Raw genomic sequence first — 18834 nt, 5'->3', positions numbered from 1 at the left:
ATTTGGTGAAAGTTAAAGAATCAATTTATGGCATTGAAAAGGGACATATATCAAGTTCATTTCGAAAGTGCTGGAAGTGAATCGGAAAACTGTTGGATTTTTGCGTTGCATCGTCAGAGTTTCTTGCATAGAAATTTGGAATTCACATCAAAACCCAATAGAAGGAGAAGAGAAAGTGGTAAAAATTGATGAGGCTGTGTGGAGGAGAAGAAAAAACAAGAAGGGAAGAATAAAAGAATAAATATGGAAAATTGGTGTAGTCAAGAGGTTGGAGGGATGTGGAGCTGGTTTTTGTTGTGTGTGAGTTGTGCCTAACAGAAAAAGGGAAACTCTTCTTTTCATCATAAAAGAAACAATTCGAAGCAGTTCAACAATTATGAACAACGAGTGGAAAGCATCCTCCACATTGGATCAATATGATTTCACTCACAAAACTGTCTGCCATAAAAGACATTTTGTTGACCTTGTTTCAGGTGCATGTGCCAGTACGATAGAGGGATTGTGGGGTGCATTGCGCAAATTAGTCCATCAGAATGGAGTGAGAAAATCAATGATTGCAGATCATTTGAGAATGTTTTTGGTTAAAAATTCTATGAATAATAAATTCCAAGATATTTCACTTTCCACTGTTTAGTCTTAAACAGTAGAAAAACCAGAAGAAGATCTTGATGAAGAGGAAGGAGAAGAAGAAGATTCCAAAATCCCTCAAAATGAAGATATTTTGGGAGATGAAGAAACTGAGGAAGAGTCGTCAGGGTTTGAGACAGAAGAATAAAAAAATTCAGATAATAAATCATAATTGATTTTTTATTTTTTTCTCATTTTTTATTTTTTATCCACACATACTTTCGATGATAAAAAGCATGAGAAATGATGATTAATAATCATATTTATAATAAATAAATAAGTTTCAAGATGTTTTGAAAACTCGTATATCATACCCATATGCCTCAATATTCTTTTTAGAATGTAATGCACAAAAAATTAAAATGAACTGCTAATTCAACATTTTTTCTGCAAAAATATATATTTATGGGACAGCAAAACAAAAGAAAATCAGATATCTTTGCTATTTAGCTGCGCCGTTGTTTTATGAATGCTGCATCCTCATGCAGAGATGGAACGGTATCGCGCTTATTTGATGCCTTTGTGCATGTGTCGTTTGCAGACTGCCAGCCGATGAAAGAATCACTTTTGCAAGCAGGACCCGCACCAGGTGGGAAAGAGTCAATCGTAGATGAGCACAGAGAACTACATGAAATGTGTTGGTGGGATTGGAAGCCATCTGTGCTGTATGGGTTTGAAGCCAACAAGCGGACCAATTTAGCATCAATTTGCGAGTTTTGCTTCCCCGAGCGAAGGTCTTGCTTGACGCGCAAATTCCAACCGAAGTGTGCATTGCCATCTTGTGTCGCATGAACTTTAAAGATTTATCCCGCGAATTCTCTTTCTTTCTTTTTCTATTTTCTTTCATTTTTTCAATTTCTCCAAAATTTTTTGCTTGTATCTTTGATCAGTGACCGGTTTGTATTCTGCTTGACGAATGAGGAAGATGAGAAGCAGTATGGATTTTGTCTTCGCTATTCTCTGTCAGAGCAGCGCCCACCAGAGTGCCTGTGCCTTGTGACAGAGTATATGTGGGAAGAGCCGATGTTCCAGCTGCTGTCGCGTCTTCAGTCGCTTTATCTGGGGTCTGATCTCTTTTGTCGTGCAGCGTTACCTACGTCTGCAGAACTGTCTGTGCTGTACGGAGCAGTGCTGGAGGATGTGTCAGCCAGCTGCACCTGGGCTGGAGGAGAGCAGGTTGTCGGATTGAAGCTTCCTGTCCAGTCGTCGAAAGCGTTGCAGAACTGCAGAGACGCATCGAGGCTTGAAAGGAGCTGGAGGGAGATTCCGAGCATGTCATTTCTGGAGGTGAACGAAGTGGATGTGGAGTGGATTGTGACGCAGGTTCCGGCGAGCTGTGTGGTGCAGCTGCATTTGTGGATGCTGGCAGAAGGGTCTGTTCTTGTTGTGTCGTCTTCTACGGCAAAGTCACCGCTTTGTGCAGTGAGTGCGGCAGCAACGGCGCTGCGGAGTCTTCTGTGCCCGCTGCGATGGAAAGGGGTGTTCATCCCTGTTCTGCCCGATGGGCTGCACGGGATGGTCGGGGCGCCTGTGCCGTATGTGATTGGGATGCTGGACAGCAGCCTGAGCGGCAGAGAGGCGCTTGTGGGCGACAGCGTGGCAATTCTGTGGCTCGAAGGACGGACGGTGCTGTGGCCGTCGGCTGCACACTCCAAGCAAGGAATGCCTGGTGCAGCAGAGTCAGCGAGGCAGCTGGGAAAGCAGAGGCTGATGAGACAGACAAGCCTGTCTGGGCAGAACTCGTCGCCGCAGCTGGCCGATCACACTCTGCTGTCGTCTTCTGTCATCCGCACGCTGCTTGCCTCAACCCGCTTCACACTCTCTGCGCCGCCACTTGTCACCGTCTCGTTTCCAGCGCTGGACAGACTTTGCGAAGCGCTTCGTGGAATAGCCGGGGAGCTGCAGCTGATCAACTCTCGCTCGCTCAACACCTCGCGAAAGATGCACTCTCAGCTGCCTGCGCATTCTCCTTCTCCTCTGCCTTTTTCCTCATCCAATGCACATCTGCCTCATTCACCATCTCCAGACACACGAACTGGGGCAGTGGATTCTCCTTCGCCTGAACCTGCTCTTTTGTCTGCATCTGCATCAACGTTGTTGAGAAGTGATATGTCAGGGATGCACATCTCAAATGCCAAGAAGTTACCATCATCGATGCAACGTGTGGAGTTATCTTCAACTAATTCTGCTTCGGCTGATGCTTTTCTTCTGTCTTCCCGTGAAATGGCTTGCCAGCCAAATGACAGTTCAGCAGTGAAATTTTCTGATGCTTCGCATCAATCACCCAAGAGATCACCTTCTGCTTTGTCTTCTTCGTCTTCTGCACAACCTCCGAAAGCTGAGAATGTGCCTGGTGAAAGGTCCAGCTCAAAAAGAGAAAAGAATTCACGCGAAACTGCTGAAGGCAGAAGTCAGAGTGAAAAGTCTGCTTTGATGCAGGAAGAAAACAGAAGAGACGAAAAGGATGAGGCTGCGAAGGACAATGAGAGAAATTCAGAAGAGCCAAACGAAGCAAAAAACAACAAGATTTCAGTTCGTTTTTTGAAACAGACAGAAGAGCGAACAACTGAGCAGAAGAAAACGGACACAACAGCCGATTTGAGCAGAAGGATGGAAACGAAGCCAAATCGCTCTATTTGTTCATTTTTGAGGCAGGCTGAACGAGTGAAGTGGCTGCAGCGGTGCATCTTCTATCACTTCTTCTCGTTCCACGCTTTTCTCCTGATGCCTTCTGTTGGCGCTGCGAAGGGAAGACAGGCAGAAACACCAGGACAAAACACAAGGCAAAGCGAAGGCAGTGCAAATGGTGCAGAAAATGAGATGAAGAATAGAAGCGTGCGAGAAAGAGACATTTCTGAATGTGTGCTGACAGAATTCAAAAAGTGCAATTCTCATTGTCACAACGTGGAGAGCAGCAGAAGTTGCCCAACAGACTTTGGAGAAGAAGAGCAGCTGAATGGCGAATGGGAGAGGGAGATGCATTCAGTTCTGGATGAGTTTGGGTGCAGGCACAGCACACCGTTCTTCAGTGGCTGGAGAGGCATTTGCAAACAGCACAGTCGGTTGGGCAGGAGATGGAGAGTGTGCAGTGCGAGTGTGTTGGACGAGCTGCCGTGCAAGCGTGTGCTTATGCCGACATTTGAAGCAGCGAGACGGAGCAGAGCAAAGCTGAAGGAGCTTCGAGAGAGGAGGAGGAGAAAGGGAGAGGGAAAAGGAGAAGGAAAGGGGAAAAGCGCAGGTGCGAAAGAGAAGTGGCGAGTGGCTGTGAATGAAGAGAGATATGTTGCAGCACTTCTGAAGAACTGCAGCATTCAGTTGCCATCCCCTTCTTTGTCTCCTGCTTCATCTCCTTCATCATCTCTATTCCCTTCGCCTTCTTCTCCATCAGCAGCTCCCTCAGCATTGTCGATGTCTGACGAGTTGCGTGTGTCTCCGCTGTGCTCGTCGACTTCTGCGCTGCGATGCTTTTTTGAGGCATTTGTGTCGACGAGTCTGTTTCGGGATGCAGTCGACACAGTCGTTCGCCTCCGAAAAAAAGCAGCAGAAGAAGAAGAGAAAGAAGAGAAAGAAGAGAAAGAGAAACTTGGAAAGATAAGCTCTACCAGACATACTCCAATCACAAAAGGTTGCTCTGCATTGGATGCGTTGGGTGTTCTGAAAGACGATGCAGATGAGCAACAAGAGAATGAACCAGCTGAGCTGATTGGTGCAAATGCATCAAAAAGCAGATGTGACAGGCAATTGCACCGAATTGCATCTGCAGACGAGCCAGCTGAAGAAGCAAAGAAAGACAGCAAAAAGAAGAGAAGAAGCCATTCGGTGGATGTGGCTGAGCTGAGTGCTGCAGAGAAGCAGAGGCAGAGTGGCACAGCGATGCTGCCTGAGGAAGGCAGGGCGGGTGCTGCTGTGTGGTGTGGATGTGCTGAGGATGTTGTGCTCAGCGAATACGAACTGGCAGACTTTGTGGACGAGGAGATTGTCTTCCTCAGCGCCGTCTGCCGCAGCAGCAGCACCCAAAAGGCACATCCAAAGCGGAGGAAAGAGCAGACGCAGAGTCAGACACAAATCGTGTTTTCGTGCTGCAATTCGACAGATCCTCATTCGCTCTCGCTTTCCTTCGCCCTTCCACCCGCACAAACTTCGCCATCTCGTGCTTCACCTCCGTCTTCGCTGTGCCCTCCCGCCAGATCAGCTGGCACTCCGCCGCACCTCCTCCAGTCTTCCTCTTCTTCGCCATCGCTTTTTCCGAAAGGAATGCCGTCGTCTTCGCCGCTTCATTTTCAGCAGCAAAAGGCAGATGAACCGTCTCATTCTGAGTGGCTTGACTTGGGCACATTGGATTCAAACACTGCAAAGTTTGCTTCATTGGCCAACAAAAACAGCATTTTTGCTTCTTCTTCTTCTTTTTCTTCTTTGCCAACAATCAATTCATCTTCATCCATTCTTCCACAAACAAAACAGCTGAAACAAGATCAGTCACCCTCATCACATCGTCCACCACATCGTCCATCTCCTTCGTCATCTCCTCTTCCACCTTCTCTTCCGTCTCCTCCGCCGCGTTCTTCTGCTCGTCCTCCTCCACCACCTCGTGTGCTGCCTGCTCAGATGCAGCCACCGTTTGTGTCGCATCTCTTTGCGATGTTTGCTGCTGCGCGCATCGACCACCATCCGCTGCATCTTCCACAGCCATCCGCCCGCAGAGCAGCAGGCAGCGTGTCTGGGAAGAGCGAAGAGAGCACACTGAAGACAGACAAAGCAGCAAGTGCAGATACAAGTGCAGATGATGCGACAGCTGCTCTCCTCCATCCCCATCCACATCGCGTGGCACATCCACCCACACCTCCTCCTCTGCAGCACTCACATACAGCTGCTGGCAACACGCACAGCAGCAGCAGAGCAAATTTGGCAGCATGTGCAAGCAGCTCTGACTTGAGTATGCTGTCGGGTGGTGGCAATACCCCGCCGTTCCATTCGGCAAGCTCCTCTGCTTCAAGTTTTGAGAAGAGCGATCTGTCGCAGCCCAACAAGCACCATGCAAAGTCGGCATCGCTCTCGTTTGCTGCCTTCAAGTCGTCATTTGCATCGTCGCTGGCGTCGCTGAAGGAGATTCTGACTTCACCGAATTCTTCCACTCCAAACAGCATTGACACTCCAGCAGCTCATTCACAGTCATCTTCATATCGCTCATCTCACTCAACTGCATTTCAGTCAGCTCACCATCACCCTCCCTCTCCTTCGCCTTCGCCTTCTCCCTCTCCTTCCCCATCTCCTTCACATACACAAGCTCGACTGCACCCACTTCATTCTGCACCACCACCACCGCCTCCTCCTCCTCCACCACGTCGCCCATCTTCGACTCCAATCTCTCAGCCAGCGATGCACACTCGCTCGCTGACTGAGCTGCCTCATTCGTCGTCGTGTCTGCTGCAGTCAGTCCGAACAGCCATTCCGACGTCTTCATCTCCATCGCCTTCTCCAAAGATATCTTCACCATCTTCACCATCCTCTCCCTCTCGTTGTGTTTCACAGCCAACTTTGCCCCCTCCGCCTTATCGTCCAGCAGGAATGAAGAGCAATCAGATGAAGAAGACAGGATCGCTGCTCAAAATAACGCAAACAGCAAACGATTCAGCTGGAGTGTCTTCGACAGACAGAACAACGTGGAATGAAAGAGAGAGAAATACAGACACACAAATGCAATCAGATGGGAAGCAGAGCATGTCTGCTTCTTCAACTGCAGAAGAAGCATTTCCAAGCGAAACAGAAACTGGTCTGAATGAAAGCGATTCGAGAATCACTGAAGATACAGCCGCATCTTCTTCTTTTGTGTCTTCTTTTTCTCCATCAACACTTTCGCTGGAGGGTTTTGCTGGAGGAGATGAAGGTAACTGTTTGTCTGATTCAATGGGAGAAGGAAACGAGCAAAGAAAAGAAGAAAGAGAAACATCAGAGCAGACGATGGGGGAGCCACCAGATGAATGCTTTGAGACAAGCAACCAAACACTTTCTGCAGAAGAAGAACAGCAGACTTTGAAGGAGCAAGCATTGTCTTGTGAGGAAGAACTGAATGAAGAGAAAGCAGATGGTGCAAACACAGAAGCAACTGACTTGCATCAAACAGACAGCACACATTCACCGAATAACGAATTGGCAAATGATGAAGGCGAAGAAGGAACAAATCAATTGATTTGCCCTTCACAGTTTAATTCAGAAGATGGGAACGAGTTGCATTTACCGCATTCTTCAAGCGCACAACAAATGGAGAGACCCACCGCCCAGCCAGCAGAGCAAATATTATCTACGCTTGATGCACAGGAAAGCGCGATTGAACAGCCTTGTTCTCCAGAAAGTGTATCAGAAGCTGAGGCAACAACTTTGCTGAATCAGGCACTCAACGATTGCTCTTCCAGCATCTTCGAACATTCTCCACTTTCTCTTTCTTTTGATTTGGCAAATGGCTCAGCTGAGAGAGAGGATGAAGAACTTGTTTGTGGCGCAGCAAAGACAATTGTATCATCTGCTGAAAGAGCTGAGTGGTTGTCGCCACAATCATTTTCGATTGAAAGCGAGGTGGAGTGATTGGATTGATTGAAAACTCATCGGAAAGTTCTTTTTTTGCAATGTGCAGCAGATATATTTTTTCGTTTTTATTCTCATTTTCTTTCAGTGTTTTTCGTGTTTCGAATCGAAAAAAAGAGGAACAAAAAAAAAAAAATACACTTCTTTTTTGGGGAAAAATTCAGTTTGGGTTTGATGCAAACAATATCAAAGAAATTCTCCATCTTTTCTTCCAAAGAGACAAATGAAAGATTATTCACTGTCTTGAATCAAATATTAAAATCAACTCTTTCATTTGCCAAAACAAATGAAGCGAATCTCAACTGAAACTCTGAACAAAAGCCATAAACAGTGTTTAACAGAGAGAAAAGCAGAGTAATCCCAAAGCCAACTTGTTGTTCTTCCACATCTTCCCTGACAACTTGTTATTATCAATTGCAAACCTAGTGATATGAGAAACATAGAAAAGAGTTAATTCCTGAAAATGCGAGCAACTCTTCAAACAATTTTTTTGTTCAACATGTCGAATAGCTCATTTTCGTTGAATAATTGAAATAATTGCAGAACAATCTATTTTATTCTAATCATCTATTCGGAAAAAAAAAAAAAATCAAAAAATCAAAAATTAAAATGTGTTTATTCTAAATCAGATTTTGTTTCAGACTCAATAATTTTGAATATTGAGTCAATTCTAAATTGAACCATAAAAGCAGATTCAAAATCAATCAGAGCCCAATCAGGAAGAGGAGATGAAACAGCAAAAGAAAAATCCATTTTTGGTTTTAACAAGTTCGGAATTGACTTTTCACATTTGTCTTTTTTCATTCTTTTTTTCTGCTTTTCGTTCAGTTGAGACAGTTTTTCACCATCTTTTTTCGCATTTTCACTTTCCAAAAAGTCAGATGAATGCTGATCTGTAGAAGCATCAACCAATCCTTCAGCAGATGAAGATCCCTTATTTGAAATATAATTTGCTTCGGCAGCCTTCATCAATTTCTTCTGACGCTTCGAATATGCAGAGTTAGTTACTGGATTACGTGAAGGACAGAGGCGATAACGAAGCGAATGAAGGCATATTGATCGATCATTAACCTTACATAGGATTTAGAGTTAATAAAAAATAAGATATACATATCAAATAAAAAGTTAAAAGAAGAAAGAAAGTAAAAGGCCAATTACCAATAATAAATGGAGGAATACATGAAAGGTTAAAAGTTAAATTTTTTCAAAAGCAAAAACAAATATTCTGAATTTCAGAAGGATTTTTTCAAAACTCTTTAAGATGTTTTAACTACATCAACACTAACATACTTCATAAACGCAATTGCTTTTGAAATTCTGGCACTCGAGACAAAACTCCTCGTCAGTTTCGTATGAAAACTGAGGAAGTGCAATTGAAGGTAAAGTTTGCTTCTCGATGACCTCAGACAGTAGATTCTGTGCCTTTTGAGACTCAGAATGAGAAGACCCTGAAGAAGGCAAAGGAGCATTTGATGCATCAGATGATGCAACATCCTCCGCTTTTCCGCTTTCTTCGTTTTCATCTTTCTTTACAAGATCTTCCTTTTCATGTGAAGAGGCTTCAGAATCTTTGAGTGAACTTGAGTTCGCACCTTTCTTCAGCATATCGCTGTATTGCAGATGGCGCAACGACATTGCTGTGAGAGGGATGCCTTTCATCGAGCTGTCGTTGGACACTCTAACTCCATCAATCACCAAATGGCTGTCTTCAAAATTAATTGAAGATGATGGAGAAGGAATTGAATTAGTTGAAGTGGTAATATCTGAAATGGAATCAGAAGAAGAAGAAGAAGAAGAAGAGGAGGAGGAGGAGGAGGAGGAAGATGAACTAGCTGAAGGATTAGTTACACGTCCAGAGTGATCTTCATTTTGCGGCCTCCAAACAGAGTAGAATGCATTATCGCCTCCATAAAGCCAATCATTCACAATTGGAAAGCCTCCAATTGAAGAGATTAACATTTTCGTTCATTCATCATTCATTTCAAAATCAATTCATGTTGATATAAAAACAATGAGAATAAAACATAATTAATACAATAGAAATTTTACAAAGTTCTTGAAATAACTTCAAGTAACAAACCAAGTGATGCTAAATGAACACGAATTTGATGCGTTCTTCCTGAAAGCGGATGGCAAAGCACAAGCGAATGATACTTTGAAGGCACATGCAAGCTTTCTGAGCTTTCTTTGTCTTTTTCATCTTGCATGCTTTTTCCTTCAGCTTTGTTCAATGCTTCGTTTCTCTCTTTTTCCTTTTTCAGCATCCATTTTCTGGCATCAAACATTCTATTTTCATCCAATTCGCACACCCCCACAAATGTAAACTTCGTCACAGCATCCTTCCCCTTCATATCTTGAATGTGGGTTGGCTCTTGCGTGGCAACAGGCTCTGATCCTATCAATTTTTGTTGTTCTTTCGATGAAAACGCTGCAGAATTAGACTGAACATCGTAAAATGATGAAGCGTTTTGCTTCTCTTTTGCATCTGGCTTTTGTAACGATTCAATCAATTGTCTATTTTGAGCTTTAATCATTTTCTTTTCTTTCTTTTGTTTCTCTCTTTTTTCTTTGCGTGACATCTTTTGTGATTTTTCTAACTGTTCATCCTCAAGTTCATCAACATTCTGATTCACTGATTCATCTTTCACTCCATCTTCTTCTTCTGGCTCTGAAAGCTTCATTCGTATCGGCTCAAACGCACTGTCGCAAACTTCTTTCTTTTCCGCTGTTTCCTCTGGCTCATTGTTTCCCAATGGCTTAATTACAGATCTTATGCCTGGAGCAACAAACCCAATTTGCTCATCCACAACAACAGTATAAACTGATAACTCTACCTCAATATCGCTCCCATCGTCTTCTCCATCACCTTCGTTTTTCTCATCTGATTTCTCGTTTCCTTCATCGCTTGAAATATTTCTGTGTTCTTTCACTTCGTTTATCATCTTCATTATCTCGTTTTTAATCATCGGATATTCTTCTTCCTGAATCACTGTTTGAAATTGAGATTTATCAGATGCTTCTTTGTCCACATCTCGCTCATTTGTCATGATTTCCTTATGTTTGCAAATGTCTTCCGGTTTTTCCATTTCATCATTTTCTCCTCCTTCTGAAACCTTTCTATCTGCTTTTTTTCTATTTCTTATCTTTACCTTCACTTTCTCTTCTTTCAAACCTTCGCACAATCCAAAGTCTCCCCAAACGCGTGCCACATAAGTCTTCTCTACTTCTCTTGCGGTCAATTTATTTCTGACAGCCGTTGCAAAATCCAAAGTTTTCCCTAACACAACACAACCAGATACACAGCCATCTAATCGGTTCAATATGTGTGTTGTTTCAAATTGATTTGGAATAGCTGATGTTGAAGAAGAAGCCAATGATGATGAAGCAGCTACTTCTGAAGTTTCCAATTGAGATTGTGAAGGTGAATGAGAAGGTAAAGCTGTTGAAAGTGGAGATTGTGATGTGGATGAAATGAGAGAAGGTGATGAAGATGAATTTAAGGATGATGAAATAGATTCCATTTTAGATTCAGAAAGTGTTGACTCAGATGGATCAATGCTCTCTTTATTTAAAATATCATTAATCCTTGATTGAATTTTATTTGGTAAATGAAGTATGTGAGTCATTGAATTAAAATGATATCTTCCACTTGGATGACATGGATATGAAGGAGCTTTATTCACAATGAAACAATCGGGACTGTCATAAACAAGTGTTGTGGGCATGTCAAGAACGAGAGGTTCGTGAGAATGAATAACATGAACAATTTTATCTCCGTTTTTTAAAACATAATTTCTTTCAACAGGTTTATTATTTACCAGAATTCTGTGATGGTCAATAGCATACAACTTGTTAAAAATAATAATAAATGGAAATATAAAGAAAAAACATTCAAACGTTTTGTGTTGCTCGAATTGGAAACTCTTTTGTGAAGGCTTCTTCAATTGTCTTTCCAATCCATCTTTGCTTGCAAAAGGTGACAAGTGTTGTAAAAAATGGAACTGGTCCTCTAAGATATTGTCCAGGTAAAGTTGGATGGGGGGCATGCACAATTGTTGGCTTTATCAAATGAAATGGCGGATATTTCATATCAATATCCAAATACTTCTCTGACGCTAAAGCAGCCAACTTATTTATGCTTTTTTCTTTCATAACATGTGTACTAGTATCATCTCCATCAATTAATAAATCTTTCCGTTTCCGTTTCGTTGGCTTCATCTCATTAAAGAACTCTTTTTCATCCATTAAATTCTAAATTTATTTATTGTGTAAAGATCAGAAGTTTAAATGTTTTCTTTTCCTCAAACTGCCGTAACACCGGTTAGACAGTTTATTATTTTGGTCATTGGAGACCAAATAATTATACCTGAAATAGGCAGAGCTATAGATTCAGGATTAAAACTTCGATACACACATGTTTCAGTTGCAAATTTAATACGTGATGTACGCTGATATTGTCATTAATCAATCTTCATAATTAAATATTTATTTAAGCATTATCTGTCATTTATTCAGGCGCATCAAGAAGAAAATAGCAACAGTATTTCCAACGAAGATGTGGAAATAACGCAAACATTGATTCTTCAATTGATCATCCAAGCTATACAGCATGAATATCGCAAGTTGATGACGTGTCACGAAGATGTATGAAATTATTATCAATTAGAATTATTTTATATATTCCTTATTGAAATTTAGTCCGAACAAACAAATAATGAAGAGCAACTTTTGCCATCAAAAGCCGAAGGTTCAAAGCAAGCAGAACCCTTAAAACCTATAGGCGAAGATAAGGGAACTTCTAAAAAGAAAAAAAGACCATCATCTGCTTTGAAAGGAAGAAACAGCAAAACTTCCAAGTCACAGGCACATCTTCAAAGTTCAGTTGTCTTGCAAAGAAACGAAATGAATTTTCAACTTCAACCAGATCCAGATGATGCTCCAGATTTTCAGTCATATCCAAAAAACTTCCTTGTTATCACTGGAATTCCAGACAATCTTCGCTTTCTTCTTCAACTTCAACAGCAACTTTTCATGATAAACCAAACCATCGGAGCAATTGTTAATATTCGCTCTGTTCCTTTTGCATCACAAGAATATCTTTCTCATTTATCGTGTTCAATGTCCTCTGTTCTTTTTCCAACGACAACAACGTATTCAACAATCTACAATCCACTTTCTGCTCAACTTTCAGCTGAAAGCGATGAAAAAGATGCAGTTACTTCAGATAAAAGCAAAAGCGGAAAAGACAAAAACAAAAAGGAAAGTGCATCGAAAGATGAAGCTAAAAAAGAAAAAGAAGCAGAAAAAGAGAAGCACAAAACAAAAGCAAAAGGGAAAGGGAAAGAAAAAGAGAATGAAAAAGACTCATCCCATTCAAGTAGTGTTCAGAAATACTCCGTTTCACCATTTGCAGAGTCTCTGTTTCATTTGCCTGTAATTCCACCTCAAACGATCGGGGCTTCAGTCATTGACTCAGTTGTGCAGATACCACCTCCATTGTCTTTTCAGACATCTCAACCTTCATCTACTCTTTCGACCTCCCCTTCATCCCCCCTGACTTTGTCTTCTATTTCTCTTGCCCTCCGGTCCAATCCAAGCACATCGCCTGTTCCACAACTTCTATCTGCTTTTGATGCGCTTGTTATGTTTCGCCCTGTTCTTGTGGATTCGCCAACTTCTCCATTCAGAAACGTGTTCCTCCTTGAAATATTAGGCGGAGTGCCATTTTATCCGTCTTTTCATCTGCCTCCTCTTTCAACACTTAGCCTGTTGAGTTCTTCTTCTTCTGCTGCTTCGTCTTCGTCTTCATCTTCATCGTCTCCTCTTTCTTCGCTCACAAACTCTTCTGCTGTCCCTTCTTTAGCAGTTGCATCCACTTCCTCATCTTCTGCTTCTTCTGTTTCTCCTCCAATGCGAAGAAAGAAGTCAAAAAGCTCCGTGTCGTCTCCAGCTCCTTCGGCTTCTCCGACTCCCCAATCGTCTCAGGCCGTGTTGCCAACAGCATCTTCTGTTGCTGCTTTGCCTCAAACAGACCAATCGTCTTCCGTCGAAGAGTCGACAACTCAATCACATGAGAATCCTGATGGCTTGTCTGTGATAACAAATCTTGCACCTTCTCTTCCTCTTCTTTCACAGCCCCCATATCAGCCTCTTCTACTGCCAGCAATTCATCGCATCTCTCTTTTGGGGCCAATCTACAACCAGCAGATGTTTCTGCCTCCTCCTCCACTTTACTCCCCAACACATCCATTGTCTCTTTCATTCTCCACACTCACTCCATTTGAGCCTTCTTCTCTTCTCGGACACTCTCATTCAGGTTCTTCAGCTTATTCTTCGTCTCCCTTGTCATCTCCTTTCTCCGTTCCTCCTTCTCTTCCTTATTTCAACTTTTTTGTTCCGCCTCCTCTTTTGTATTTACCGAAAGACGGAGTCACTTTGCTGAGAGAAATGCATCTGGCTGTTGCAGGTTATGTTTCTCGTCTATGTCTTTTTGAAGAGTGGAGAAAGAAGACTAAAAGAGACACAATAAAGAAGGACATCCCACTCCATTTGTATGTCAATGCAGAAGACGACGTGAGGATCAACCCGAAGGAATACGAAAATCTGAACGAAGACGCCAATTCGAAGGAGAACGGGCGAAGAGAGCGAGAAGGGGCAGATGAAGACGAGCAGGCAAACAGCAGCGGATCAGACAGAACAGAATCTGCAAATGCATCGCCGTTTGTATCGAGCCGCACAGCTATTCCAACAAGTCTGAATGAATCTGTTGAGATCGCTTCTTCAACTAGCGGAGAGAAAAAAGGGAAAAAGGGAAGAAAAAGATTAACTCCAGCATCATCGACTTCAACAATTGCAACATCTGTTGCTACAAAAGAGAAAGACAGTGAAAAGGCATCGCGTTCACCCAAAAAGGGAAGGCTGGCGAGTGGAAAGAAAGGAAGAAAAGGGAAAAGAGGGAGCAGCACAGATATAAACAAAGGAGGTGAAGGAGAAGACAGTACAGAAGGCGAATGGGACGAGAGTGGAATGAAAGACTCGATCGACTTTGGGATGCTAAGAGACAACGAAGTGGCATTCTTTAAGAACGGAGAAAGATCAAACTTCACTGAAATGTTTCGTCTGAATCAGTTTGAGCACAATTCGCAAGAGTCGCATTTGAATGGAGAGATATCGATGGATATGAGAAGATACAAGAGGACGATGGAGAGGCTGACGCTGCTGTTCAACCCACACTCGTCTTTTGGAGCAATGAACACTTTTCAGGAGAAAGCAGGAGGTAGCAGCGGAAGCGGAGGAGGAAGCGGGGAAATTATACCAATTTTACCAAAGCCAACATCTGCCGGATACGAAACATGGTTTTCTTTTTCTGAAACTTCCGGAGCATCTCAGTCATCATCAAATGCATCATCATCTTCTTCTTCAAGAGCAATGTCTGCTGCAACAAAGACAAGAAGGAGCTTTACCCCAATGGCTACTCAAAGGTCTAATGTGACTTTTGTATCTCCCTCCTCTTCCTCCTCTTCCTCCTCTTCCTCCTCTTCCTCCTCTTCCTCCTCTTCTTCATCTGCTCGTAAGCAGTCTTCTTATTCTTCATCAATCTCTTCTTTTTCCAGTACAGCTCCAATTTCGAATGACATTGACATCGGCCTTCTTCCGCAATTGATTGTCCATTCGCTTTCTGATCAGCTTGTCTTCGAGGCTGGACAAACAGCAAAGGAAATCAGAGCAAACAAAGCATCTATGAAGGCACCTGCTTCCACTGTGCTTGCGGCGTCATCGATGGGTATGATGACAAAATCTGCTTCCACCACTTCGTTGCAGCCTCCAGTATCGCCTTCATCTTCTGCTGCCTCTTCAGACTATTTCAAGTCGTCTACCGAATCTAATGCACAACCTGCAGTCTCAACAGTGTCTACTGATTTTATGGAAAGGCAGCGAAGAGACGACGAACAAAGGCGGTTGGAAACGATGCTGGACACTGCATTTGATCGGATGCTGCATTTGAAGTTTGACAGAAAAAGTGGAATGAGCAGCTGGGGAAGAGACAACGGGAGGATCGGCGTGAGCGGAACTGCAAGTAATTCGTCGCTGTTGATGTCGCGCAGGCCGACAATGACGCTGACTGGCACTGGCTCATCAAACGCAGGCTCCAAAGGCGGATTTATGTTGGGCGGAAGAGATGGAGGCATAGGAGGGAATATTCCAGCTCCTCCGTCTCCAGCAGCAATAGCAGAGTCTGCTTTGATGGCGCAGTGTGCAAATACGACGTCTGCCTTCAAGAAGTTCCTGCTGAAGCCTCCGAGCAATTTTAGAGGAGGTAGTCAGAGAAACAGCGATAGAGGAGAAGGAGAAGGAAGAGGAGGAATAAACGATAAGAGTGGAGGGTTAATTCAAAAGGGAGTAATTTCTCGCCCTCCTCCTCTGAGCCATGTACAGTCCACATCAGCTTCATCTTCACAAACTCCTACAGCATCATCATCATCTTCTTCTTCTTCAGCTCAAGTGCCACTTACACCTCAAGTGTTGCCATCGTCAAAGAAAGTGAATCTGCAGCAGATGAGAGGAATGCTGAAGAGGCAGCAGAGTTCTGTTGATCGTGCTTCACTCCAACGAAGTCATCAGATGTTAAATGTTCAGCTTTCATCAGCGTCGTCTGAGTCCGCTTCAGCCATGCCACTGGACGCACACAATTCTGGTGCTCATTCTTCTTCATCGCTTCAGGCCATTCAAAAATCATCTATTTCTGATCCACCTTCAATTAATTTCTCTTCATACTCCTCTTCCACATCATCTCTTCAGAACATCTCTTCATCTGCACTCGAAACTGCACTTATGCTTTTCCAGTCGCGCCGTTTGAAACATCTGAACTCTCCTCCCACTTTGCTTGTTTCACAGCATTCTCGTTCTCTTGGGCTGTTTGCTTCTCTTCTATCGGTCATCACTACATCTGGCTCGCTGTCTAATCAGAGTGCTGGCTTTGGCGGGATGGGCAGCAGCGGAGGCAGTGCTGGAGGAGGTATGTCGATCTACGGGCTGACTGGGATGCTGATGGGCGCATCTTCTGGAATGAACTCGTCGTTTTCCCCGCATCTGGTGATTATCCACCACGCACTTGAACAGACAGCACTTGTGCACACTCTTCAGCCTCAGCCGATTTCTTCCTCTGAATCAATCGCTTTTGCGTTATCATTCGCCACACCTACACCGCCCATCGTAGCACACGTCAGACAGCAGCTTTTGCTGGACAACAAGAACGAATCATCATCTTCTTCTTCTTCTGCTCCTTTATCCACTCCACATACACCTGCTCTCCATCGTCCTTCAACACCTGGCTCATCTTTCTACGACCCCACATCTGCTCCTGGAACACCAGGCTCATTTCACAACTCTCCAATTTCATTCATTTCATCATCTGCTTTTTCGTCATCCTTCAGCTCGCCTTCTCCTCTTTCGTCCAGCTTTTCTTTGGGAAATCCTTTTAATTCTTCCTCTTCTTCTGGAAGAGCCTTGTTTGATCAGAATACGTCTGGGCTTTTTGCTGCTGGCTGCTCATCTGGTCTGTCTCCTATTGACTCGTCTTCGCCATTCTCTTCTGTTTCGACTCTTGTCACTTTCTCTCCTCATCGAACCTCCTCTTCCTCTTCTTCAAGTGCATCATCATCATCATCATCATCCTCATCTTCCTCTTCATCCTCATCTTCCTCATCTTCGAATTCAACTTCTTCCTCTTCGCTGTCAAGTGCCAATAATCGCCCACGGTTTCCTGTGTATGCTCCAATCGTTACAGTTCCTCACATTCTCTCTTTGAGTGGCGGTGGTACTGCAATAAGCAATTACATATCTTCATTCACAATGCAACAGCAGATTGCTCCGAATGCTGTTTCGTCAACTTCTTCAGGTGCATCCTTATCATTTGCTCCATTGTGTTCATCTGTGTTGTATCCTCTCCTCTTCCCACTCAGCCGCGACATCGAGTTATTAGCGCATTCTCTACTGTCTGCAACATCCAAATCTTCTGGCAGCGAGTCCAACAGCAGCCGAGCAGCCAAGACCAGAGCAGCTGCCACTGCTGCCATAACTGCCCCTCCCTCGTCGCAGTATCAAAGAACAGGAGAGGCAAATGTGGCAATCAAAGGACAGAGACAGGGAGGTGAGGCAGATGGGAATGATGCATCGTTCAATGCAGCTGCACAGACGCTGATTGATGAGAACACGATTTCGATTGGATATTCGAGAATTTACTCTTCTCTGATGGAAGCGTTGAATCCTATTGTTTCATCGTTCAACTTCCACCGCATGCATTCAGAACGACAGAAAGAGAGAAAGCAATTACAGCAAAAAGCAGCATCGATGATGGCAACACTGACAGGAACAAACAGCGGAGATTTTGAAGGGAAGGGTAGAGCAGGCGAAGGAAGAAGCAGAGGAAGTGGATCTGCTTCTGGTGCTGGTGGAAGCAGCATGAATGCTTCAGGAAAGACCAATGACGTTCTTTCAGATCCATTCATTAAAATCCCAATGACACTCTCGCCTGGTATGTCTTCTGCTCAGGCTGCTTCTTCTTCCGGTCCTTCCTCATTTATGTTCACCATTCCAGCAGTGCCATCGTCATATGCAATGTCTTCTTTCCTTTCTCTGTTTTGTGCCCAGCACAACACCATTCATTCTGTCAGAGAGGCAATCATCGCAATGACAAAGACAATGAAATATGCCACAGCCGAACATCAGAACATCTCAGCCGCTACCAAACGCTCTTTTCCAGCGTCTTTCCTTCCATCTGACTCGCTTTCTCTTTCTGATGTGGAAGGATCCTTTGCGGAAACACGCGACTTCTTCAGTTATGTGCCATTGGAGCTTGTGCAGCAGGTGATGGACGACGATGCTGTGATGCGAGTGCTGCTGTGCGCCCAGTTTTCGGAGATGCTGGCGTGCGATGCAGACAAACAGGACAACTTCTACATTCAAAGCAACGTATCCACGGGTGGTGTACAGTTCATACCTGAACTCGAGTTCCTGCCTGATGCTTCAAACAACCTTTCATCAACAGCTCCTCCGAATATCTTGGCTGGATATGGCGGTGGCAACAAAGACAGATCTCAGCAGTCTCAGCCAAACATTCACATCTTCCTGCCAACAGAAACAGACAAGTCAACCAGCATTTCCATTGGTTCCTTCATTTTCACAGTGGACAGATCGAATCTGCCTTCTTATTTGAACTATTTCAGCAGCCCAACAACCTCAAACTTCCAGAGCCACTCGACAACACCTTCGTCCTCTTCGTTCTCAGCTGCTCTGCCTTTATCTGTGCAGCAGCATCAACAGCAGATGGCTCTCACAAACTTGATTTCCAATACAAACGGTATCACTTTCAGTTCGCTTCCACCTGGTTCGCGTTGGGATGGCAGTGCTGTTACTGACGGAGTGAATGAAGCTAAAGGTGATGGAAGAAGAGGAGCAGCCGGAGGAGGTGAAAGAAGAAGAACAAACTCTGGAAATAGCTCTGGTCAACAGAGTAATTTGCTTACTCCATCATCAGCTATTCCGGGGCAGAGACAGGGGATGCATACTCCATCAGTGTGTTCTTAGCTATTTTTAATTAAAGACATTTTGATATATTTTTTTAATTGT

General features: G+C 43.7%; 3 protein-coding genes across 3 annotated transcripts in view; 2 read left to right on the top strand and 1 right to left on the bottom strand.

Annotated features, from left to right (window-relative positions):
* Positions 1-376: 376 nt before the first annotated feature.
* Positions 377-7789, top strand: MONOS_104 (uncharacterized protein; the record flags this gene model as incomplete). The annotated part of the gene is made up of 4 exons (XM_067862847.1): positions 377-485; positions 645-756; positions 1116-1391; positions 1518-7789. The coding sequence occupies 4 exons, from the start codon at positions 377-379 to the stop codon at positions 7204-7206; spliced, it is 6186 nt and encodes a 2061-aa protein (XP_067719568.1). The 3' UTR covers positions 7207-7789.
* Positions 7334-11451, bottom strand: MONOS_105 (putative Pseudouridylate synthase; the record flags this gene model as incomplete). Its single annotated transcript, XM_067862954.1, has 4 exons — positions 7334-8277; positions 8497-9143; positions 9287-11054; positions 11104-11451. The coding sequence occupies 4 exons, from the start codon at positions 11449-11451 to the stop codon at positions 7822-7824; spliced, it is 3219 nt and encodes a 1072-aa protein (XP_067719567.1). The 3' UTR covers positions 7334-7821.
* Positions 11452-11493: 42 nt separating this feature from the next.
* The window catches only part of MONOS_106 (uncharacterized protein), a gene marked incomplete at its 5' end in the record, with an annotated part of 21560 nt that continues 14219 nt past the window's right edge, over positions 11494-18834 (top strand). The window contains 3 exons of the mRNA XM_067863061.1: positions 11494-11649; positions 11701-11850; positions 11905-18780. Coding sequence (XP_067719566.1) covers positions 11494-11649; positions 11701-11850; positions 11905-18780 — 7182 coding nt within the window. The remainder of the gene's footprint in view (positions 11650-11700; positions 11851-11904; positions 18781-18834) is intronic.

The sequence above is a fragment of the Monocercomonoides exilis genome (genome assembly GCF_001643675.1).
Source record: "Monocercomonoides exilis strain PA203 chromosome Unknown scaffold61-464226, whole genome shotgun sequence".
In the NCBI taxonomy this organism is placed as follows: domain Eukaryota; phylum Preaxostyla; order Oxymonadida; family Polymastigidae; genus Monocercomonoides; species Monocercomonoides exilis.
This window is presented reverse-complemented; position numbering and strand designations above follow the sequence as displayed.